This window comes from Biomphalaria glabrata, chromosome 13 (assembly GCF_947242115.1).
Source record: "Biomphalaria glabrata chromosome 13, xgBioGlab47.1, whole genome shotgun sequence".
NCBI lineage: Eukaryota > Metazoa > Mollusca > Gastropoda > Planorbidae > Biomphalaria > Biomphalaria glabrata.
This window is the reverse complement of record NC_074723.1, coordinates 15,192,324-15,217,773: the sequence shown is the minus strand read 5'-3', so window position 1 is coordinate 15,217,773 and position 25,450 is coordinate 15,192,324. Positions and strand designations below refer to the sequence as shown.

At 33.2% G+C, this 25,450-nt stretch overlaps 1 protein-coding gene across 17 annotated transcripts in view; it reads right to left on the bottom strand.

The window, feature by feature from the left end:
* Nucleotides 1-25,450, bottom strand: part of LOC106057456 (kinesin-like protein unc-104) — a 77,391-nt gene that overhangs the window by 26,363 nt on the left and 25,578 nt on the right. For 13 of the 17 annotated variants that reach the window (XM_056007362.1, XM_056007365.1, XM_056007363.1 and 10 more), the window contains 18 exons: nucleotides 13,736-14,026; nucleotides 13,328-13,471; nucleotides 11,963-11,980; nucleotides 10,411-10,489; nucleotides 9,862-9,940; nucleotides 8,773-8,912; nucleotides 8,288-8,468; nucleotides 7,731-7,806; nucleotides 7,528-7,607; nucleotides 6,822-6,913; nucleotides 6,519-6,659; nucleotides 6,086-6,145; nucleotides 5,804-5,958; nucleotides 5,089-5,194; nucleotides 4,870-4,952; nucleotides 4,621-4,689; nucleotides 2,418-2,590; nucleotides 369-509 (listed from right to left, as the gene is read on the bottom strand). In XM_056007362.1, the coding sequence (XP_055863337.1) occupies nucleotides 369-509; nucleotides 2,418-2,590; nucleotides 4,621-4,689; nucleotides 4,870-4,952; nucleotides 5,089-5,194; nucleotides 5,804-5,958; nucleotides 6,086-6,145; nucleotides 6,519-6,659; nucleotides 6,822-6,913; nucleotides 7,528-7,607; nucleotides 7,731-7,806; nucleotides 8,288-8,468; nucleotides 8,773-8,912; nucleotides 9,862-9,940; nucleotides 10,411-10,489; nucleotides 11,963-11,980; nucleotides 13,328-13,471; nucleotides 13,736-14,026 (2,108 nt within the window). The remainder of the gene's footprint in view (nucleotides 1-368; nucleotides 510-2,417; nucleotides 2,591-4,620; nucleotides 4,690-4,869; nucleotides 4,953-5,088; nucleotides 5,195-5,803; nucleotides 5,959-6,085; nucleotides 6,146-6,518; nucleotides 6,660-6,821; nucleotides 6,914-7,527; nucleotides 7,608-7,730; nucleotides 7,807-8,287; nucleotides 8,469-8,772; nucleotides 8,913-9,861; nucleotides 9,941-10,410; nucleotides 10,490-11,962; nucleotides 11,981-13,327; nucleotides 13,472-13,735; nucleotides 14,027-25,450) is intronic. The other 4 variants (XM_056007375.1, XM_056007376.1, XM_056007370.1 and 1 more) reach the window with 3 other exon arrangements.

The window sequence follows — 25,450 nt, the reverse complement described above, 5'->3', positions numbered from 1 at the left end:
CCTGAAAAGAAACTCTTCACTGTGTAGAAAACAGATAACAAAGGGAGAATGACAAAGATCAATCGTGCATGTATGAATTCCATGTTCAAGAGACAAAATGTAACTATTTTGTAGGAAATGAACCCTGTCTCCTTTAGCTAACAATCTATTACATTCTTTACTTTAAATAATTAGCAGGCATGACAACATCAAATCTCACAGCCAAAATAAGGAAGCAAACTAAACACAAAAATGTAACAATGAAAAAAAAAAGCAAAAAGAAACTGAAGTTCAATTTAAAAAAATACAGAGACACAAATATTTCACAGCAATGACTTCACAGAGGAATTACAAAAAAGGAACATGAATAATATGCAAATTTCCCTGACCTTGAAGGAATGAGGGTGCGGAAATTAAAAACATTTTGTTGCCCACAGGCCGAGAGGCAGTGGAAAATATCCTGCTTAGCCTCTGGGGTGTCTGGGGACAGGTCTTCATTGTATATTTCCCGCATCAGCGTCAGACGGTGCCTACAAATCCCCGGACATAAATGAGGACAGGATTGGAGAGGCACAAATAAATATTGTAATTTATTTTTATTGTGTAAATTTCAATGCCGTTATTTAAAGAAAAATTATAGCCAAATGTACCCAAAAATATTACAATTTTGTAGGAAAGAAAAAAAAAATTAAAAAATAAAGTTACAATTCATAAATTTGAAAACAATAAAAAATGGACAGATATATCAGATAATTATAATATAAAAAAGGAGGGGGTGGGTTCCAGTAGGCAGCAGTATAGGAGAAACAAAAACAAAACCTGCTTGTGAGTTAAAGCCGAAAAAAATTTTTTTCCTAAATAAATCTTAATTTAATCTATCTCATATAGAGGTATATCTATTAAAAGCTATTTTATTTTTTTTCAATTATTAAACTTGCCTTAGTTTAGAAAAAAAAAACACAACAATTTAACTTGACACATAACAACAAACACACATCTTGCTTGTGTCACTTTAAGTAATAACATGACATCTTAAGAGTTAGTTCTTGGCGTGAACAATCATCTCTTATAGCACAACACCATTATTTGTAAAAATTATTTTTTTTAAACAATACCTAAAATAGAAATTAAGTAGGACAACTGGCAGCTTTCAAAACTTGTATTAGAAAAAAAAAATATAGCTAGCACTAAATTAAATTTGAAAAAAAAAAGATCATTATACACGTGTTAGAAATAACATTAAAAGTTTTATATAAAAAAAAAGGCCTTTTTAAGTAAAAATAAGAATAAGAAGAGCAAAGAAGGCCATATTAAAATTTGTTTGAGAATGTAAACAAACAAGGGAATATAAAAAAAATAAAAAAATTTTGACACATTTTTTTTTATTGTTGCTGAAAATGAAAGTTGACTTAACTAAAGGAAAAAAAAATACATCAAAATGCCAAGCAAAGGTTAAAGTCAGACTGACCTCTCCCTGAGTGGAGCCAATGGTTTAAAAAAAAAGTGGTGGGGGAAGACCATAAAAAATCTCTTGAAATTTGTTTTATAAAAAAAAAAACAAAACAAAAAAAAAAACATGTGCGAGATACTAAAACATAAGACTCAAAAATTTTTTTTTTTGTTTAATTTGTGAAGTTTGTTCATCTTAAGGCACACTCATGCTTCCATGAACCAAATGAGCACATATTTAGCAGTGAGTTTAAATAAAACAAAACAGAACAATCAATAATCAACCACCAAACCATTCATTCATTCTTACTAACAAAAAATAAAGTTATTTTTTAAAGGGAGAGAGCCTGTGCAATGTAGCAGCAGGTTTCCTCCCTTCTCCCTTAAAAAAAAACAAACTAATGCAGATATTGAAACTCAAGCAAGTGTGTTGAAACAAACTAAAAATAATCCATCATAAAGTACAATTAATGTCAAATTAATGACTTGTCAGGAAGGAACAGGCTCTAAGTGATTTAAAACAAATAGTCCTAAATACTAGAAAATATAACAAATAAAATTTCTATTTCACATGGGTATAAAATAGTTATTTTTAACAGCAAAAATGGCTACCCTGCTGTCATTCCTAAAAAGTCTAGGGAACTTTGTTTTCTTCAAGACAAAAAAAATGAAAAAAAAAACATAAAACTGACAAGACAACTGAAAAGCATGATGTTTTTAAATTTTCAAAATACTGTGGCATTAAAAAAAAATTAAAATTAAGCTGTTGACAAACTCTTTCCTTTAGAAAGAGAAACAACCATAAGAAATAATATTTCTTCATTGATTGAAAATGAACCTACGTAAGTGTTCTCTGATCAGCTTTACTATTTGATGGTGAAGTTGTGGATGGACAAAGACAAGCTTTCATTGACAACAAACATAAAAAATGAAAGGAATAAAAAAAAGGGGGGATGTGTCAGGTGTGGCAACATGGTTACACTTCTTACCGTAGCTTCTCCAGGCTCCAGTAGTGGGTGGCTCCATTCTTTGTGTCCTGAACCTCCACTGCAACAATGGTCTTGGGGAAAGGGCGTGAGTCATCTCGTTCTTCAGCAGGCAATAGATCAGCAGGAAGGGGGGAGTACAGGGTGTCAGTCAGTAGAACAAACTGGAATTGGACCTGTGGAGGTAATTCAGCAAAAGTCACATAAGCTAAAATTCTTCAAAACTGTGTGTATTAAAATGATCTCTACATATTGCTGTTGGTCTACAGTAGATCAAGAAGTGGAACAAGAAGCAAGACTGCAAGATGGACATGAGGGGAAATAGCCCAGGACAGAATTCAATGGTGAACTACTGCTGCAGCCCTATGCTCCACTAGGAGTCAATAGGATTCATTCAAATCTTATTCTTGAGGGTGATATACTTGTAGAGATAATGTCTATTTTTAATCTGCAGTCATGGGAACAGACTTAGCAAAAATTGTACGTAATTTTCCACACCCACATTTATGAACCTGCATGTTGTGGTAACCAAAATAAAAAATTGATAAATTCTTTTTATATAATGTAAAAATTTATTATATTTAGTATTTTCTTTAATAATGTTACCTATATACACTAGAAGTATTGAAATTTAAAAATCTAGATCTAGATCAAGACATTTTATCTATCTAGTCTGAGTCAAATGACTAGATCTAGATACAAAAGTGTAGCTCTAGATCTAGAATTTAGAGAAAACAAGGTGGTTTTTAATTATATCACTAGAACTTTGTAAATAGATACTGGATATGGGCATGTTCAAACAAATTAAGTCTTAGCTCGCACTAAAATGGAAAAATAATAAAAATTGGATTTTTTTTCATTAACTCTTCAAGACCGTAATGACGCTGACAGCGACCAGTCTCCCGGCTGTGCTAACGTAATGACGCTTCCAGCGTCCGATCATTATTTCCCTGTTTACTTCTTTTTCTTTTCTAATCCACGTTCTTAATCCCTTAAATGGTTTAAGGAAACGCTAAAGCGGCCATTTTGAAAGTTTTTTTCTTCTGATACTTTGTTGATCTAAGCTGTTTTTATTGTTCTAAATATTTTTTTTTGTAAGTGACTTGTGAATTTTATTTTTTTTTGCGTCAGACATCATGGCTGACAGGCCTTCTTGCCGTTTTACTGCTGATCAGGCTCTAAATATCTTTTTAGATACGAATGATAGTGATTTTGATTTGATTTTTTGATTTGAGGCACATCGGCACAATTTAGGCCATGCCGTGCCTGCAGTCCCTTAAGGACTACGAATGATAGTGACATGAGTGACTTAGACTTAGAGTTAGATAGAGATTCTAGAGCTAGAAAGTTACAATGAAAGCGATTTTCAGACTCAAGTGAGTCTGATAGTGAATTATTCATCCCTAGATCTAGTAAAAGTAGTAAACGAAAGGGGGCAATAATTGGATAGAGTTTAATATTTCATACAATAATAATGATTGAGGACTGTTGGAATATTCTTTTTTTACTTTAGAAAGTCAGTTTTTAAAGATCAAATTAAAAAAAAAAAATTTTTCATCTCTGAAATTACCTAATTTTTTTTTCCAGTGACTATCTATAACATTGAAAGATAAATTATCTTGTAGTAAATTCAATTTCCAACAAAATTTTATATAACAGGTCAATGTTTTAAGAAACAGAAAAAACAGTATGACGTTTATAAAAAGGCTTCTGTGATAAAAATTGTGGGGAAAAAAAATAATTCCGGTAGAATGAGAAAAAAATTACGGTTTTTAAGAGTTAAAAAAAAAAATTAAAATTTCACATGTTTTTTTTTTTGTTTGAAAAAATGGATTGAACAGAAAATACCCATCAGTGAATCTGGGATTAAAAGACATTTCAATTCTGAGTCAGTTGAAAGAAGTACCTAACAGCTGATGAGCAAAGCAATAATAATTATTGCTCAAGCAATGTGGCTCTTATATGCACTGGCCAAAGAAACTAAGAACCTTTCGTCACTATCTCCATAAACATTAAGGACTTGTAAGAAACCTTAACATTTTCTGAACTTCACTCATGGCTTAGGTCCAGCAATTTCTATTAATATAGTCAAAGTAACCCCAATATTATTCAGTCTCATAGAAGGTAATTTATATTGAAATAACTATGTTAAAAATAATAATAAGTTATGACTACGGAAAGAATAATGATGAAATCTTTCAGGTACCTTTTTATTTAATTCCACACTTATAGCATTGGCTTCTTTCAGGAAAATTGCATTCCCCCATAAGTCATCCTGGTGAGGTACATTATTAGAGCATTCAAATAGTGAAAGGAAATTATGACTGATCAAATAAATATCATACAGCTAGATCTATTAGCTAGACAAATAATAATAACCAGTATCACAATTATCTAAATAAAAAATGATTTGGACATCAAAGTGACATGAATATAGAATGAACTAACTACTTACTCGAAGTGATGTGAACTGATGATATTTCCATTTCCTAAAAGCCCAAGCAGCCAAATCTTTCTCTCTGTCACTCCAATGTACTTCTGTTAATTGAAATAGTTTATTGTACACAACTAATTGAAACTCTACAAATCCATAAAAAAAACACTTGATTCTATCTGAGAATAAAATGTAGGGGACCTAATCCTAACTTTGAGGTGGATTCATTTCAAGCCTAACCTTCTTCCTCCTCTTCCTCTTCAAAAATGTTGGTAGTAGCCACACTGGAGATCATCGAGTGCCTCTCCACCTGTTCTTGTAGAGACTGGATGCGATTCTCATAGTCCTAAAATCAGTTTTTATTTCATTCTCATGAGTCATGTTTAAAAGAACAAATTAAGTTACATTACTCTTCTTTTTGAGTGGAAATTTTTCATTTTTGTTTTTTGTTCTTTTATTATACATTGTTTTGTGTATTTTAATGAAACATTTTTTTTTAGTGATAATGAATGACTTCATTGCAGTAGGTACAATTGTAATCTTGTGCTTTTTACTGGAGTTTTTAAACTAGTGCAGCACTGAGCTTAAATAATACGAAAATATTAATTGGGGTCACACTTGATAGCACCTTATTATAGAAATAGAGAATGAGGCCTTTAGAAAAAGGTGAAAACGGTTTAAGACTTTCTTTCATTGTTTATTACTAAAATTAAAATTCAGGTAGTGGCAAATTGAATAAAAATAGACTTTCTTTCATTGTTTATTACTAAAATTAAAATTCAGGTAGTAGCAAATTGAATAAAAATAGTGAAATTTAATATTAATTTTACAAAAAATATTATAAGCGTGTATTCTAAAATACATATATATATATATATATTTTGACAAAAAAAGAAGTATATATAATAAATACAATATTGCATATGTACATGTGCATATAAAAAATGTCAATTACCTGTCTTTGTTGCTCAAACAGTAGGTCTGCCTCTTCCTTCTCCTTTCTATACTGTTCCTCTAGCAACATGAGACGACTCTCCATTTCCTTACGCAGATCTATTCCCTGTTTCTCCAGCAGCTCTAGCTGAGCGAATGTCCAGTCCACTGGCTCAGCTGCAGATAAGTTACATTACAGAAATGACTGTTTTTCAAACTCAACTCACTACTAATATATTGTCACATCATAGCAGAAATGATATCTAAAGCATTGGTCAATCATTACTTTGATTATAATACTTACTGATTGGGTTATCTGTAGATTCTATCATGGACTCACTCATCAATGCTCGACTGGCTCGTGCTAAAGAAAAAAATTAATAAGAATGTTTTTAATAAAACGTTATCTTCTTATACCTTTTTTTTATGTCACTATAGACTTTCATTTCCCTTTGATCAACCTATTTTTAAATGTAATTATACCATCAAAAATAGTTTGTTTTAAGTGTTAAATGATAGGCACAAAATGATTGTTTAAACACTAGAATGACAAGCCAAAAAATTCTCATCTACCTGGTCAGAACTTTACATAGAATATAAAATTTTAACATTTCTAATTGGGTACCTAAAATTAACAAGTAACACAGTTGCTCAAAGTGCTAAAATTTTTTTTTTTTTCTACATCAACCTACAATACCTATCATCTTCAAGAGAAATATTAGATCCAATGCAGTTACCTTGCTGAGGATGGTTGAATCTAAAGACATGGTGTTTCCCAAGAATGACACGGGCACCAGTCTTCATCTTGACAGGCTCCGTCACCTGCCTGCCATTGACATAACAGAGTGCACCTTCACATGGTATTAGAGTCACATTACCTGTAAGAAACAAAAAGATTAATCTCACAAATAAAATATACACACAATATTTTCTTTAATACTATAAATAAACCATTTCACAATTTGTAAGCCAGAATTCTCTAAACTAAAATGTTCTTGTCAAAGAGAAAAAAAAAAGTGAAGAAGAAACTAGAAACTGACCATCAATATTTTCAAAGAGACAATGTTCTTCCAATATATTGGATCCACTCAGCTGCACATCATTAGGTTTCTCTGCATCATGGAGCCCAACTCTTTGAATAGTTTACAACAAAGACATGAATTACATACATTACACTGTATAGTTGTACACATATTTCATTAATTATGAGAAGATAGAAGTCAATACACTGGTCAAATTTAACATAAAAAAGAACTGAAAGCAAATTAGGCTACAAAAGGTTTAACATAGAGTATGTATTTTCTAATAATTTTCTGTGCCAGAAAACATTTGGTAATTTAAATTGTTTTCATCAGCATTCTTAACAACCATGACTAGGACACTTTGGCTGAGTTGGGTTACTCAAAACAATTGGACAAGGATTTATTTATAAAATGTCCTGGTTCAAAACTGTTGTTGACGTTAAAAAAAAAAGTTATTCCATTGTTGAATAGATTTTAGTTAGACTATTGGAGGTTCAGTATAAGTGAATAAGGGCAGAATAAGCACCAGGGTATTAGCATAATTTTGTTTCAGTGAGTTACATTTAGGGTTTATGGTAAGAATTGTTGTTTATTATAATATTTAGAGTCAATATTTAAGTACCAATATTATTATTTATCAACTTATGTTTTTAATGATGCATGCATACAGTATGCTATCAACTTCTAGAGATTACCACAAAAACATTATAAGGACATCCATTACCTAGTAGTCCCTTCCTTTATGTAATAAAGCAAACATTCTGACATGAGTGGATCTTCATTCAGGTTGACCAAATGTGGAGACTAATGAAATATAAAAGAAATATTCAGTATGTAAACAAAATAAAATAAAATATAGATAAACAAAAAGTCAAATAAAAAAAAATTAAAAAGACCAAACATTTAGTCTTTAGTTGTATCTGTTACCTTCTTTGGAGAGAAAACACCTATTGTTCCACCATCTTCTTTTAAGGCTACACCCATCTCAGCCAGAAGTGCTTCTCTGTAGGGAAATATAAAGGTCAATTCTTTTTAACAAATACTCTAGGTTTAATGTTAAAGCTACTCATAGTTTTATCTGATCAAATTTTATTTAGGGATGAAGCTACGTCAAAATCTTATGTAATTAATTCAGTTTTGAAAATTATTTGACAACCTGATAATATTTAATGAATTGTAAAAAATATTGGCTTACAAGCCACTACACAAAAACAAAAGTAAGGCCTAGAACTATGAACATGTTTGAGGATTTCTTTCTAAGCTGTTCAAATATAAAAGTTTATATAATTCCTGTGTACTATGAAGGTCAAGTAATACCAATATGAAGCTAGGCAGAAAGTAAAGAGGAAAATAACTTTTATTGGAAAGAAAAAGCTTTCTAAGCTTGACAATAAAAGTTGTTAAGAGTTACAGAATGAAATAAATAATGTTACCAGCAATTTTCAGGCTCTGGATATGGAGAATATAACATGTTTTTCCCTCACCTTTCTTTTCTTATAGATTCTGTCTTGTGGAGTTTCTCCTCCCATGACAAGTTCAGTTCAGCAATGAGTTTCTCTGTCTCCTTCAGTCTCTCTAGGGCATCATCCCCACCCTCCAGTGTCACAGACTCTTTCCTTGACCTTGATCTGCCACGCTGTTCTAAGTACTCCTGCATACTTTGACCTGTAAAAGAATGTAAAACTTTGATAAGCTGGATTGAAAGACACATAGCAGAACTAAGTCTTCAAAAATAGATTGCTTAAGAACTTTAAAAAAGACAATGTTTGTGCTAAAGGAGTCAATGATATTTCAGGTAAACTAAAAGACCATATAAAAGTTACGTAAATATCTATACAATCTTTGGATTTAAAACTGAAAACAAGACAATACCGAACACAAAATTTGTTTTCACACTATCAATACATACAATATTGTTTAGTCTAGCAATGATTTTTTTCAAATGTTGACCATCAACAGTGTTACCTACCTTCTCCCAGTTCAATGCCTTCACTTGTAAGTATGTCTTTCAGCCTTGCCACCTCCTCTTTAAGCTCCCTGATAAGTTTAGCATTGGGATCTTCATTGACCACAGCCTTGCACATGATCTGTTTAGCTCTATCAGCATATCTAGTCAAACAAATGATGTGTTGGACATTGTAAAAGTTATACTAGTAAATTTTCTATTAATATTACAGCTGGTTGTGAGGTGTGAGCTAACTATTGTCAATAGTCAGGGTAAAGGGCAGAAGCTAGTCTAGACTGATACTGCATCAGATATTAAATAACTACAGTACCACCAGGATGGAAAGTAATTGATAGATGCAAAAAGTGAATTGTCTCACACAACTTTTTGTTAATTAATAATACTGTTGCTAGTATGTAGTTCAACTTCACACAAGTCCTCATGTGTTAAACTGCACAGGAGATTTTTATTCATTTTAAATGCAATGTAGGTTGCACTGTATTAAATGTAATAGGTTAGTATTGAATGTAACAAAAAAGGGGGAAATTTTATGACAAACATGACCACCAAGATAAAAATTTCACTAGCTCAACACAAAACAAAAAAAGAGTCTTAAATCAAAAATAATTGTTGACTTCTAAGCCTTTCAACAGCATTTCAACAATTAGAATCTTATTACAACGGTTCACCTATTAGGACATATTCTGTCTTATAATTCACCTAGACAAACCCCCACATTTTGTGTACTAAATACCCCATTGTGCTTCATTTATCTCAGCCTCATACAAAATCAATAAAGCACTGAATGACTCATGCACAAGAGAAAAATCAATAGGAACCAGGATGACTAAATGAATTAAGGATTCAGAAAAAACAAAAGTCTATTGAATATATTTTTTAACTGCCAGTATTAAGGTTTAATGAAAAAAAAAGTTACAAAATGCTTGGAATAATAAAGGTACAGCCTAATTATTGCATCAGATTTAGTGAGAGGAACTGGAATATGTAATGATAGCCTTAGTTAAGCTCCAAATGCAATACAGCAATCTGGTGAAGAAGGTTATCACCCATTAGCTAGGTAGCTGTCCAACAATTACAAAAAATCTGACTCACCTCAGTGTGCTAAGTGTTTCATCATAATTGATGTCTGCAGGACTCAGTGCTGCCACCATAGCCGTTTTTGAGTTTCCACCTAAGCATAGTAAGATGTACTTAAAATTAAATTGTGCACAAAGAGAGTTAAAAACTTAAGTATTTGTAAAAAAAAGTTTTTTTTATAACTCTAGGACCAATCAATTTGGTAAGACGTATTTACTAACCATAAATTAATTGTTCTATTGTAAACACAGTCAAGGTAAATTTGATGCTTTTCTTAATTAGCATAACTATTATAGAGACACCACAGAATGAGCCTGTGACTATTGTACTGACAATAAAGATGGCACAGTAAATTTGAGAATTTAACTTTTTAAAAAGATTGCTATTTTGTTTCCTTACCTACTAACACAAATGGAGAAACCACTAGTTAAAAAAGTTATGAACAGATCATGTTATATTTGTACTAAATAAAATACTTCCTCCAGATGTGGTCAGTGCACTTCAGGTAAAGAAACACTGATTAAGGCAACAGGACAGTTGGTATAACCACTGTCTACAACTTACCCAAGTTTTCTCTCAGTAACCAAGTCAGCACAGAATCTCTGTAGGGAATAAAGTCTGCTTTCTTTTTCTTATTTTTGGCCTAAAATAAAGGACCAGTAAATTCAGTACAATTCAAAACAGAATGCTTACAAATGCATGCTTTACTCAATACCACCAGTGCCCTACAAGAAATCCTATAAAGTCATTGTAAATATAAAATTTATGATTCAAATCATGCCATTAACTAATTGATGTGAATGCAATATATAAAATATAAAAACTGTGAACATCCCAGCTGAGAAATAGAAACTGTAAAGACTTAGAAAGGAACAAGAGCTCATACTTAAATAATAGCAGAGAAACTACTTCATAATTTATTTCAAAACTTTACAAATTATCTAAGCAGACTTGATCAATAGCAGTATAAAAAGTTCCAGCTGTGAATGTTTTAAAAACTAAAAGTTTACTAAGGATTTTACATTCCATACAGTCAAAACTAAATTCCAAATTTAATGACTAAACTATACACTGCAATTAAGATTATTTGAAACAATGAGCTTAATCCTTGTTTCGCATGACAGCAATTCATTAGAAACATGCAACTATTTTATTTCTTTTTGTATGATTTCTACTTTTAGTTGCTTAGGATGAAGAATATTTACAACAAAAGACCAATATATAACTAGAACAGAACAATACATTCAACAATTAGGTTTTCTTAACGTAATTTTACAAAAGAGTGAAAAGAAAAATAGGTAAATAACAAGTACATTTATAACTAAGAAAACATACAACTAATTGAGAGTAAAGTATTTGGAATACACTTACAACATTTAAAGAAAAATAAAAAACATAAAATGTAAATTGTGACACTTTGTAGATACAGAGACAATTTAGTAAGTTTCCAAGATTTCTAATCAAATTAGTTAGCATTGAATGTTACTTCACAGAACAAGGTTTAAGTTGATGACACATGGGACTACTCTAAGCTTCTTCTTCACCTTCAGTGGCTGTGCAAGGTACTACATTTTGAATCTCTTTTTAAGAAGACAAAGAATATGTGGTCAAACACAAGAAGGTTGTGAGCTAGAGCAGCCAGAGATATTCAGCTGGAATTCTCATTCAATTATCTATATGCTTTCTTTCATGCTCTCTTTGATTTCTTTCCATAAATTGTCTACACTGTAATTTGCCATGATTTAATAACATATTGATATGTTCTGATCTTTCATTCTTACTTTACTCAGTTAAACTCTTGAAAGAGCGGAAAGTGTTTACTAAGAGAGTAGAATCTCCAGAAAATATGTGAAATATTCAAATGAACTTCAATATATATTTTTTTTGCTCCATTTTCTCAAAAATATTAAAACTTAAAGAGAATTCATTGAAATGAAAAGTGAATTTATATAATCAAAAAACATTTACACAAAATATCAGATGACCCTCGATAGCTACATGAATACATTTTTTGCAAACATTTATTGAAAATGAAATACACAAACAATACAAACAGCATTTAATAAAAAAAATAAAGCTAAGCAAGACATTCATTCCATGTTTTTATGTATCTTACTTTTGGATCCATTGAGCTCTGTAAGCATGAAAATATTGACCGTATAATGAAACTATTGTGTCAAAGAAATTATGATCCCTTTGATTAACATAATGAACTTAGTATCTTTATCATAAGATGCTTTAATATAGTTTCTATAGATTATTGTATAGATCATGCTCCCTTAAAATCAATAAAAGAAGAATATATATTAAATGGACTACCACCCCTTAAATTAAGCAAAAGGCCATGAAGGGATATGATGGTTATTGACATAGGATATAGGATAAGACAGATGAGTGCTGCATAGCTAACCACTGTCATAGAAAGTAAAAAGAAACATAGGAGGCTACTGTAAGGACAAGAAGGAAGGCTCAAAACTGCTCCTAACATATGAGCAAAGTCAGAGAGGTGAATAATGACACTGCCACTCAAGTGTTAGTCATCTGCAGAGATTAACTAATACCAAAGAGAAAATTGCAAAATAAATTTTCAGAAGTAATGAAATATTATTAAGCCACTGTGCTCGGACAAACAACTGCATTGAATTGATCGACTAATACAACAGAATTTAAAAGCAAAAATGAATCTATAAAAGGATGATGAATTATTTACTTGAAAATAAAATATTAGTATGGCACTGTGCTCTAATGATCATCAGATCTAATTATTAAAATCAAATTATATGAACACTAAAAGGTGCTTAAATAATTAGACAGTATGAAACAAGAAGACGATAAGTTATAATATAAAAAAAAAATAAGGACATAGTAAATTTTTCCATTTACAAGGCAGGATGTTTATCAATATATGCTTTCAATGATTGAACCTCTTTATATTGAGCTTGTTTAAACAAATCTTTTAGTTATTTAAAAAAGTAGTTTGAGTTCTCACTGGGAACCAAAAGATGTGTTACACTGAGAACCGGATGATGTATTACACTGGAAACCAGGAGATAGGTTTTACTGAGAACCAGAAAATGTGTCAAATGAGAACCAGAAAATTTATCACATTAACTAGGAGAGGTGTCACACAGAACCAGGAGATGTGTCATGCCAGTGTGTTTTACAATTAGAACGATGACATCTGTTACAGAACCAAGAGATGTATTACACTGGACACTTTGAATAAAATGAACAGGCACTATTAGCCTTACTTCAAAAAGAATGTTTAAGTATATCCAACAATGAAATGTACTACTAATACTACATTCTTATGAATTGGCAGAAATTCGAAAATTACTTTTTACTGCTGCAGATAAATTTACATCATAAGGTCTAATAACTTAGTGCAATGAAGCCAAATACTAAATAGTGGAAAAAAAAAAAAGTTATTTGACAAAGTTGAGAATATTTGTAAGCGATCAAATAACAAAAGAGAGCTTACTATTTCAGCCAAAGCAGAGATGACTTTACCCAAAGTGGTTAAAGATTTATTGATGTTAGCACCTTCTTTGAGCCTGGTGCCTTTGGCCCCTGTGGAGTCTGCTCTCTCACTTCCAGCCAGATCCACAAGACTTATTTTACTCACCTGCAAGTTAGATTAAGTAGTTCTCATAAAAATAGGTACAAAATATTTAATTTCAAAGCTTACTGTGTTTTAAACAATATCTACAATATGGCTACAGCGGGAGGAGTTATGTACGAAAAGGAGCCCTTGGAAAAACAAGGAACTCCTTGAATAAAGTGCAGCTTTTTCATGAGAAAAAAATAAATCATTTCTATAAACTAACATTGCAAAAATTTTCATTGCAAAAAAAAAAAAAACAAAAAAAAAACATGACAGCAAACTCACTTTTTCCCCAACAATCTTAGTATCAGGGTCATAGCGCCGCTGACTGAATATAATGGTGAACACAGCGTGGGAGCGGCTACTTGTCTCATTCATGTTGGTGGCTGCCACTGTCCTAGCCTTGTTGCCTTCATCAATGAGATTATTGATGTCTTCAAAGGACTGCACTGCCAGCTTTGACAGGTCCTCCACATAAGGTCCAAGCAGTGGGTGTTCTCTGACTCTAAGAGCATTCTTGTTGCTTGGATTTAGCAGATCACGAACTCGCTCACAGTAAATTTCAAAGTAGCTTACCTACAAGAATATAAGGTTGAGAATTACCTTGGAATTATTTAATAAGAAAAGCTCATACAATACATTCAATGGTAGAGTTGGAGACACATGATGTACCGTAGTAAAAATCAGAAATTTTAATTTGGTAATAAGAATTTTGCCTCTGAATACATTGAGTTTCCCACATGTATCATACAAAAGGAAGGAAATAAAGGGAGCTTGTCAGTATGCCTCCCACTAATTACCAAAAATACAAGTGAAGAATTAGTTAACATACAATATGATCACAATGTCACTGTACAAATGTTTTTAAATTAATTTTTACTCATAATGTTAAATAAGCAAAAACAATTTTCAATGGTAGCCTACTTATAGCTATAACAGTATGTGTAAAAAAATGTGTAAAAAAAGGTTCTAAAATTATTTTCATACACTTTAAAAAGATCTCATTGAAAGGGAAATATATTTCACTAAAGAAAATCTAGATTGTTACCAGAGAACCCAAGAGACTGAGAATACAACTTTGCTATACAAGCACATTAAATGACCTTTAAGTTAGAAAATGTAAGTTAATTGACATTAAAACCTGAGCTTATTGATCAGACATACCTAGAAACAACACAGATAGACTTGGTAAGATATCTGCGATTATTATTGTGGATTATTAAAAGTGCAGAGATTGTGTAGCTGACTGTATTTATATGTCGTATGCTATTTCTTATAAAGTTTTATTAAATCAATGGGCAAAATATGAGATGAATAGAGCTCATAGCACTAAGTGTAGCAGTTCCTTTATATTTTGTTTACTTAAAGACTTTTTATGAAAAATAAACAACAATTTCATCATGACTCTTTTCTCCGTTACTAGCATATAATCTGTCTGTTTTAAATAGCTCAGAGCTAATGTTTCAGACCAAGAAAATAAACTACTGGCTAGAATTGCACAGTCCATGGTAGGACTTGCAAAGTTCAAGACTTTGGAAAAACAAAGACCTAGCTCTCAGCGTAAAAATCAGACTGATGCTTTACATGATCATGGCAACATTCCTGTAAGCATGAGATTTTACAGAAGGATTCTAGACATCACAAACAAAGACCATATTAAGACCTTGGAAATCTGAAATAGGATCACAATGGCGATTGGATCCCATGATGAACTTCTGACTACTGTAAAAAGTAAAACGCAAGTTAGGACTATACAATCATATAATGAGATCCCAAAGGGCTCGTTCTTTCCTGCAGGGAATGGTACCAGAGAAAAGAGGGGCAGATGAAGGAAGCAATGAGAGGATAACATTAAGGAATGGATCAGACAGAGAGGAATGAAGAGAGACAGTCAACAGATCAAGTGTGATGCCCCAATGTTCCAACAGTCTAAAGAACATTTGAAGGTGAGTGTTAACAGCATCAAACTAATGTAACAACTACAATAAGAAAGAAATAGTAACATGAAGATAAATGGGGAGTGTAATTATAAGCCTGTTTGTAACATAGAAAACTAACACTTTTAGAGGGGAAAAACAATTGCCTCAATATGCTATTCACCCACACCTGGATTACGTTATAAGGTATAAAGACTGGGAACTTGAAATATATTTCTTTCATTATTATGTTTTATCTACCTGGCTAAATATCCATAGTTCATAAAAACAAGTCATTGTGGGAGGTTTTAAATTTAATGATTGGGGCTCTATGTAGGGGTAGAGTAAGGGTTAGGTGTTAAATTTCCCAGTAGGGGCTCTATGTAGAGTAAGGGTTAGGTTAAGGATAAATGTTTGGGTATATTAGATTGATATTTTGTTTTTTGTTTTTTAATTATATTGTGTCAAGCTAGTTTTTAAATAAGAATGTCAATATTATTCATCATTTCCTTGACATCAGTTTTTCTAACAATGTAGAAGCACACCTTTTTCTAAACAATACATACATTTTCTTGATTCATATAGGATTTTTTATTTCTAGCATTATTTTGAAAATTTGACATCAAATTTACAAACAAGTTTCAAAAGTCTTAGACTATTATAGAAGCTAACACATTTAGTGTTGATGGCGTTTCAAACCACAAAATATGCAGTATGCAAATTTCTACCCCTTCAAGTGAAACAAAATATTTCTAAAAATCTTGAAGTAAATGTTAATAGAACTTATACACTTGATAGACTTTCTTGCCCATCATAACAATTACAAAAATTATGTTTGCCTTATCTGGTCACACCTAGAATAACCCTTGATAACTAATGTTGACATTACCACAGGCTTAACAAAAACAGCTTTTGGTCTGTTCAATGTCATCAACTTTAATGGTGGGAAAAAAAAGGGAGCCATACTGTTTGTTTTCTCTTATTTAACTGCAATTTTCCTAAATAAATGCCCAGTGAGAGAGTAGAGTGTATGTGTAGGAGAGAGAGAGAGAGAGAGAGAGAGAGAGAGAGAGAGAGAGAGAGGTCAGTCCATTGTTTAAACAAGAAAGCTGAGTGATTTAGCTGCCCAGGGGTGGTGTTTAAACTTAGCTTTCTCCAGATATTTCATTAACTCTAGCCAATGCTGAAATCTTCACTGGCAGTGATGGTGAAAAGAACAGCTAGTCAATGTTGTTGTTTTTTTAAGCACAAAGGTTCTAAAACTTTTCTCAGTTGGTATAACCCTGTTTGAAGTTTTATGAACAGTGACTCCAAGATAAACACATTTTTATAAAGATTTGAGGTTCATTGCTCCTCTGGGAACATAAAACATCAACAAGTTCTCCTTATGCATCTCTGATCAGGGCAAACCAATTTATTTCATGCCAGTTTTTTTTTTTTTTTTTCTGCTGTCAGTGAAGCAAATATGAGAAATAAGTTGAGGAGGAGACTTCTTTAAGTTGCAAATGTAATGAGCATTTGAAACCTTGTGGCATTTTTGTAACCACACAAAGTATGTGAACTCAAAGGGTTTATAAAATAATATGGAACAATAATACTGAACAAGTTGGATGACTCCGCTGTGCATACAAAGATGCTTTTCTAATACAATAACTAATATCAGTCTTTGAAAATACAACTGAAATTACTTCCGATTTACACAGTCAGTGTTTAACCTTATATTGACGTGTTCCTAAAGAAAAAAAAAATACAACTGATGTTTAAAATGGATTTAAAAATTCAAAATTTTTCTACACAATCCTTTTTTTCCTTTTTCTACAAACCCAACCATAAAGTAATTAATCAGTTGCACGAACATTAGTGTAGGCTACGAGAGTCAACTATTACATCAGATCTATGTGTAGGCCAGCCATCACAACAGATCTCTATAAGACTATATTATTACATCAGAACTATCTCTGGTTAGAAAATTACACATATTGTGTCTTCCCACCAAGTTTGTGACTCTCAAACGTTGTAAAACCTATGTACAACAAGATACTTTTCAATTTACATTTCATTATTATCTTCATTACGTCTCACAGGTCTCGTTTCCTTTCTGTCTTTATTTGGCAAACACTGACTTCTGTTGACAAGGCTTTCTGTTGACGTCTGCTACATAACCGATGACCAAAACGTCCAGATTTTTCAACAAAACTTTTTTTTTTAAAACCCATACTTTTGCGGACACTCTGAAGCACGCAACCTGGTCGAGAGGAAAGATCGATACCACGTTTCCTAAAATAGCCTCATCGCCCATCGGCCATTCTGCATTAACGGAACGGTGACGTGAATGCTAACCAAGAATTTTTTTTTCTTTTTTTTGATGTAAGAAGCGGCGTGGCGATGGCAGACGATAAAGAAAAGTGTCGTCTGCTAAAGAACTAGAATGAACCAACCTTCCCACTACGGGGGCGGGAACGACAGCTATTGTCCATACAACAAGGAGCTGTATCCAGGGAAACCGATACCGAAGAAAGTGAGAAATATCGATCTGTTGTACAGGCCTCGGCATACCGTCAAATAGGCTGCCAGTAGGCGCCAAATATTAAGAATACCAAAGTATCGGCTCTAATGAGCTCCATTATCTCATAGTATTAATAAAGGTCAAGTCTATGGACTACCAAGAGAGTTCGGAACTGAACAACAGGTTAACAGACGCATAAGAGAATCGTTACATGAATGTAAACAATGAAAAACACCTTAGAGAATTATTTTTTTTACTGGGACTAGGATAGCAAAGTCATGTCGATTGTAATGAGGCTACTTATTTATTTCAGACAAAATTTAACCAAAGAAAAATAAACAATTAATAACCAAGAAAAAAAAAATCAAAATTTGACTAGACCAATTACCTGGCCTGTAGCCAGACATAGATGAGTCTATTAATGTAAAAAAACAAAAACAAATACACAAAAGTTATAAATAAGACTAATAATTCGACGGATATAAAAACATTGATTTTTAGCTCAATCAACTTCATCACTCGCTTTCCATTTCTGAATACAGTAAACAAAGCTAATAAACTAATATTGCTAATGAGATACGACTAACTTACTTAAAAAAAATAATACAAAAATCAAATGTCATTGAACATACCATGGCCTATCAATCATTTTAATGATGACAATAATAGCTATTAATCAGATTCGTGGAAAACATAAATACAATCTAACCAAAAAAAAAAATGAGAGGAAAGCAAGCGCCCTGTACACAGTAGCAAAGGGGTGGAGGAGAGAGACGTTTTCTTGAAGTTCTTTGAACTCTATCGAATGTTGAGTTTCCCTTTAGATTACACACATAGTTGGCCTACGTTTTTATCTCTTCCCTTCACTTATATATAAAAAACATTTTTTCCCTGAAAGGCTCTAGACGCCTAAAAAGATGAGAGAGAGAGAGAGAGAGAGAAAGAGAGAGAGAGAGAGAGAGATCGCGTGCCAGGAAATCGTCGAGATTGTCGCTAATGGACATTTATTACGATCTGACCCGTAAGCTCCTTTATATATAAGGCTTTTTTTTTCCCCGATAACTAAGAATAAGCTAAGTCAATACATCTAATACACATACTAAATCTATGTCGAGTTCTCAGCTCGGTTCTATCAGGTTTCTTAGGGACAAAGCTTGGACATAACAGAAAAGGATAAAAATAAAGGTTCAATGTTGACGATTTAATGTCGACGATTTGTTATATCCCCTCCCTCCTAATACAATTGTACAGTAGTCCTTTTACTGCTTCGGGATTCAACTTAACGCACATTTATTGGCTGATTTGAAAAACCAAAAAAAAAAATCTATTTATCGATGATTTTTACATATATAGTTTATGCCTTCAATGACTATAAATATACCCTACATATTTCATATTTGTACATATTTGATATTTCGAAATCGCCAGGAAAGAGAACAAGAAGTAGTGATTGAGAAAAGATGTAAGACTTGTAAAGCACTACATTTATCTCAACTGCATCACTTTGAGAGTCATTACTTCTGTACTCTTAAATAACATCATCTTTCAGTTATTCAAGTTATTGAATCTTCCCTGATGACTATCCCTATACAATTCTGCAGTGCTGCGTACTCGAGACGACCGTAGGGGGGTCCGCAGAAAGATGAACATTATATACTATTAAATAACTTCTCCGCTAAAAGCAAGTTTATCCGATGGGATAATTTTATTAATAATCAACTCGCCACGCACTGCTGCTTAATATGTTTATTACGTTCTATTCTATGACAACCTATACCACTTGGATATTTTAAAATATATAGATCTATACAGAACATTACAAAAACAACAACATATTCACGAATTTCAAGTATCGTATGTGGTGGGAAGTCACTTCTGATCACTGTAAAGGACCTGAAAGTCGTCTGCCATGCATGAATGGAAACGACTAAAGCATTAAGCTGCAAACAGTGAAGTGAGAACACTAAACCAGTGACAGGAGATCATTTCACTTCTCTCACGACAATGTTGAAAGTATTACTTTCTGTTAAGTTTCTAGGTGCCACACTATCGGCTCGAACTGCTAGGCGCTTCAGGTGTTGTCGTTTCTATTAATGGCACTGATTGACTTTGCTCCTAAAATGGGACAGATCTACCATCACACTTAAAGCTAGATCTAGGGTTTATTTTAAATAAATACCCATCCCTGTTCTAATCCATCCTCCTGACTTTTAGAAACTTACTCTTTAGATCTTTTGTTTTTAATTCTCCAGATTATAGCAGCCACGGAATTTAAAGACCAGTTCTCGGTGGAAACTATGTTGGTCATGTCTGCTGTACTTTACCAGAGACTATTGATTCTGGTTCAATCAATGTCTTGCCACATGTTGTTGACTAGAAGCCCTCATGGCGCCAACAGTATGTGATGTTATTTATGTTGACACTGTGTAGTTCCTAACTACAGCTCGCTCTACACAAGGCTCATTGCACTGGCCACTACATTGTCCAATTGTTGCAATGAACAAATAAAGATATAGTTGTTGTATTATTTATTTCGAGACTGTTGAACTTGCTTCGCGACAAATGCATTAAAAAAACGCTAACGCAGTTGTGTCATCACTAGGTAGTTCTCACTAGATCTGAGTGTTGTTGCTACAGAAAGGGGATATTATGCACTGCTCAATCTGAACAACAAGATCACGAAAAAGTGCTTCGTTTTTAATAGCGAAAATAATTAGGCTCTGACCGAAGCTTTAAATGTAGTCAAAGTAAGAATGGGTTCGGGTGATTGTGACATTAAGGTAGTCAAACTTAGTATTTTTTGTAAGTGATCTTAACATTAGTAAAAATGAGCATTATTTGTGGTGATTGTGACATTAAGGTAGTTCAACTTAGTGTTGTTTGGTGTGATTATAGCATTTTGAATGTCAATAATGATTACTTTAAGCTGTTTCATTGTACTCTACAGACATCTTTTATTCTCACGACAATCCTATTAGACAATGTTGTTGGATATCTCAACCAACTCTTAGGTTATGCATGCGCAGTTGAAACTACTGAGAACAAACTACAAAACCATATGTCCATACCCAGTTCTTTTATCACTCCATTAGTCCTCAATGAACGGGCATTGGGGACTTAATTGTGTCACTAACAAGTACAAACATTGATTTAGTTCTATAGGTCTTACAAAAACCAAATTAGCAGACATCTGTATTCCGGCTCCAGTGTCAACGGATCTGGTAGAGACAAAAAGCTCTCTGATACGCCTTCCTTCGTTCATTGATCGACTGGCCATCGATTTTGTGCTTTTTTTGTCTTTCTAGTCTACACATTCTCTCCCTTGTTAACGATGGGGGGGGGGGGGGGGGGGGGGGTTACCGGATGTTGCAAGTTTGGCAGTGCAAATGACCACATAACGATCCTATTGTTGGTATTACAATAGAATTGATATGTTCCTAAAAATAGTGCGCAATTTAAAAAAAGAAAACATGACAAGTAAAGACCAAAATTCCCTTTTCGGAATAGGCCACTCTTTAAAAAAGAGTAAAAAGAATACTTTACATTATAATGTTATAGAACCTTTGCGTGACAAAAGAATTCTAAGTCTTATAAATGTGTATAAGTCACGATGTTACTCTTAGTTACCAATACTAGATTAATCCTGTTTTATGTTGCATCTACCCCCCAGTGTTGTCATATCAAGTGCTAACTTTACTGCCTTATGCCAACACATGTCATCATAATCATACATCCAGTGAGTCTAATGGTGATGTCTATCTATGACGGATAGTTGTAAAAAGCTAGCTAATTTTACAAGGCGTATATCAACTCACTCTGTCTGGTAAAGAGTTTGTACACGTTATTTCTCCCACACTCAATTGTTGGGATCAAGTTGAAATTCTAGCACATTTATTTCTTGTACCTGACAAAACAAGATGTGGTGGTATAAGTTGAATCAGTCCCCTTTATACTTACTTATAACCCAAAAACCTATTTTCATAAGCACTTCAGTAGCACAGTGGTTAGCGTGTTGATTCGAGGAGGCTTGAGCCCTCGAGTTCGAATTCAAGTAGAACAATTTTTTATAACATTGTTTTAAAATAGCGATCACGATAACCTTAAAACCTTCTTGCTCTTCCCCCCCCCCCCCCCATATTTCCCAACTGGTCCAGACAAGTGATAGAAGCATAGCGCATTGAGAAAGCTAAAAGCATGAGATTGCGCTTAACAAAAACAATTGATAAAAATATTTCCAATCGCACAGATTTATTGTTGTTAGTCTAGATACTCTAGATCTATTACACATTTAATGACACGGCTGATCTAGACTACGTTTAATATAAGCTTTGTTTTTTTTTTTAAATGTTTTGTATTTTCTTGTTGGTATTTCTGATGTGCAGAATGTTGGAGGGTAGATTAGCTCCGCATCCACAAATGGTCACTGTGTGTGAAAACAAAAGACAAAATTGTCCAAAGATAATCAACGTACATTTTGTGCCAAGTTAAATTCTGCACTTCTTTCAGAACTAGAATTAACAGGTAAATCTGAAACCACCGAGAGAGAAAAAAAAGTATATAGAAATTGTAGACCTACTTGCAAGTTTTACCAAAATTCAAAACAATGGATCAATAAAATAGTTATTACCATTGCATCCCCCCAAAAAATATATATTCCTAAAGACTTGCCTAGGCCCTAAATGACAGCTGCACATATAACAGATAATTATTTAAAAGGAATATGGCTATCAATTTCAATTTTTTAAAATACAAAATAAAAAAAAAATAAAAAAAAATAGTAATGTACAAACAGATCTTGAGATCAATAGTACACAACAAGTATTGATAATGATCAATACTCACGAAATCATTAATTTCGAGTTGAACACTCGAACTCTAAAAGTGACATTACGTGCGGATAAAATCGATAATCGCTTTCACAGACTGCAACAGTTTCGCCCAAGGGATCGATCCTGTCAAAGACATGCGTAACGTCATAAGATGAATTGGTCGATTCCCATCTAGCGGCCAGAGTAATTGAAGACATTGGGAGAAAGTTCGAAGGTCAACGAGATTAGGATGTGTGGGTGACGGTCAGCAGTCAGCCGCAAGTGGTGAACTCGTGCTCTTTAGCTGACATGAGATTTGTTGACGGCATGGATGGGGAGTGGGGAGAGAGGGGACACAAAACAGAGTCAAATTAATCCAAGAGACCAGGGCCGGATTTAGGTAGGTGGAGGCCCAGGGGCAGATTATGAGGAGAAAGCTTTGATAAAAGTCCACTTATTACTAAAACAAAAATACTAATATTTAAAAGCATCCCATATTATAAAAGAAAGCACTTGTACGTTAAATTAAATTATCTTTCGTTTAAAAGAATAAAATTATTCAATATCCATATTTTATTTTATTTTTAAATGTAAACTTTTATCCGAAGTATATTACGAGAATACGAGCACACTATAAGAGAACACTTGTTGACCATGGCAGTGTTGCCAACTGTACGATTGAAAGTATTTTTTGGTTAAAAAAAAAGCGCAAAAATAGATTTAGATATACAAAAAAAAAATTTCTGACCCGTTGAAATATAGATTTTTTCTCCCTTGTGTAGGTCCCTTTCTTGTGGAGTCCCGTTGGGCTGTAGTCCCGCCTGCCCTCCCTTAAATCTGGTCCTGCAAGAGACTCAGCATTAGTGCGTATCACTTGGACAGGGATTCGGGTTGAAGGTTTGTCCTCATTCCTCAGAAGTACAACCTGAATTGATTCTACACCTTAAACCACTACACAACAGTCTTTGACCGAAATGTCCATAACAATTACATTCGTTAACACAAGCGCACGATGCCAACATAGACATTCAGGCGTCTTATTTAGCTTCACCGGATGTTAGCAACGCAACAAATAATTGGTTGACAAAAATATGCAATCAGAGACGAAGAGTTTGAAAGAAGATCAACAAAGAGTACAGAAAAGTTACACAAAACTTGCCAGGTGGACGTTCTAAGCTATACAACAAATAAACCACCCCAATTAAAAAAAAAAAAATTGGCCTTTATTGCAAACGTATATTTAGAATGAGATGAACATATTCTGGAATTTCACCTCAATGTATGAATACGATTTTTTTTTTAAAGTGGGAGGCGAAGATCCCGAAATACAAACACGAGTAAGAACTAAAGAAATGGCAAATGGTTAAACTAATCTTTTTTTTTTCCATTAAGTTCAATTATGCAACACTGTCAGAAGAGAGGTCGTGGTAGTGGACTTTTGTTTGAGGGGGATTCATGAATGTATCATTAGACAATGTGAATAAACGTGACTGTTTTTTTTTTTTTTTTTTTTAAATAGCAGTGCATAGCGTTGATAGGTTGTGGGTAGCCTACGATCTGTTATTAAGTTTACATCTCTATAGACAACTCCACTTTGGATACATGGCTCCACGCCTAGCAAGCCACCACGGGATACACAGGGACGGCGCCAACATTAAAAGGATGGCTTCCATTCACAAGAGTTGCGCAATGTGAGATTCTGTCCTGCTGTGACGTCAGACGATCGATGGTTGCTTCAGTGTCATTTTCCTGCATTGATCAGGCGGGGAAATAAATAGAAAGGAAGAAAAGACGAAATCCAGAAAGAGGGGCAAATAGAGAGGGAACTATAGAAAGAGGGATAGAGAGAGAGAGAGAGAGAGAGTAAGTGAAGACAGACCAAGAATGAGATACGGAAATGACAGAAAAAAGTACAAGAGAGAAACAGAGAGAAAGACAAATGAAAAAAGAAAAACAATGAGGAGAGAGAGAGAGAGAGAGAAAAAAGGGGGAAAGATGGAAAAACAAGCAAGACATTGAGCAGCAGAAATATACATGCACTAGAGGATACTGGGATAGCTTGATAGAGAGGAAGATATTAGGATAGATTGATAGATACACAATATAAAACTTGTTGCTTAACAGTGGGTATCTATTTTTTTAACCATGTAAGTTTTTCAAAAATGTTCATTAGGAGAAAAGCGGTATGGAGCCAATATTGCTAATACTATTGTTAACCTATTGAAAGAACACTTCTTGTTTTTGTCCACCTTCAGATTTTTCAAGAAGACTGTTACGTCTTGTCAGTTCATGGCCGCTTGAAAAAACAGTAGAGCAAGAATAGTAACAAAACTGTCCACGCAAGGGAGACAAGACGATAGGTTAGGTTTCATAATAACATGAATCAGGAGAATTATTTTTGTCTTACATTTAGATATGCACATATAGAAATACACTCACATGTTTATGCCCTCTTATTCAAAGGCATTGTTAATGTTACATTACTGTATGGCTTTTGTGTACTGATTAATGTTACATTATTGTATGGTTTTTGTGTACAGATATTCATGTATCATTCTAGTAATGGCTTTGCCTAACACTGCAAAATATATAAAAGTTGACATGTTATTACAGACAATAGCATCACCACAATTACTGGTATTACGACTAGATAATGAAGGAAAATAATCAGTCAACAAATCTGTAATCATTTCTTAACAATTTATCGCCATACAATTTGACCACTTAATGCCGAGTATAGTACGAAGACTTTAAGTAGATCAAAGATATA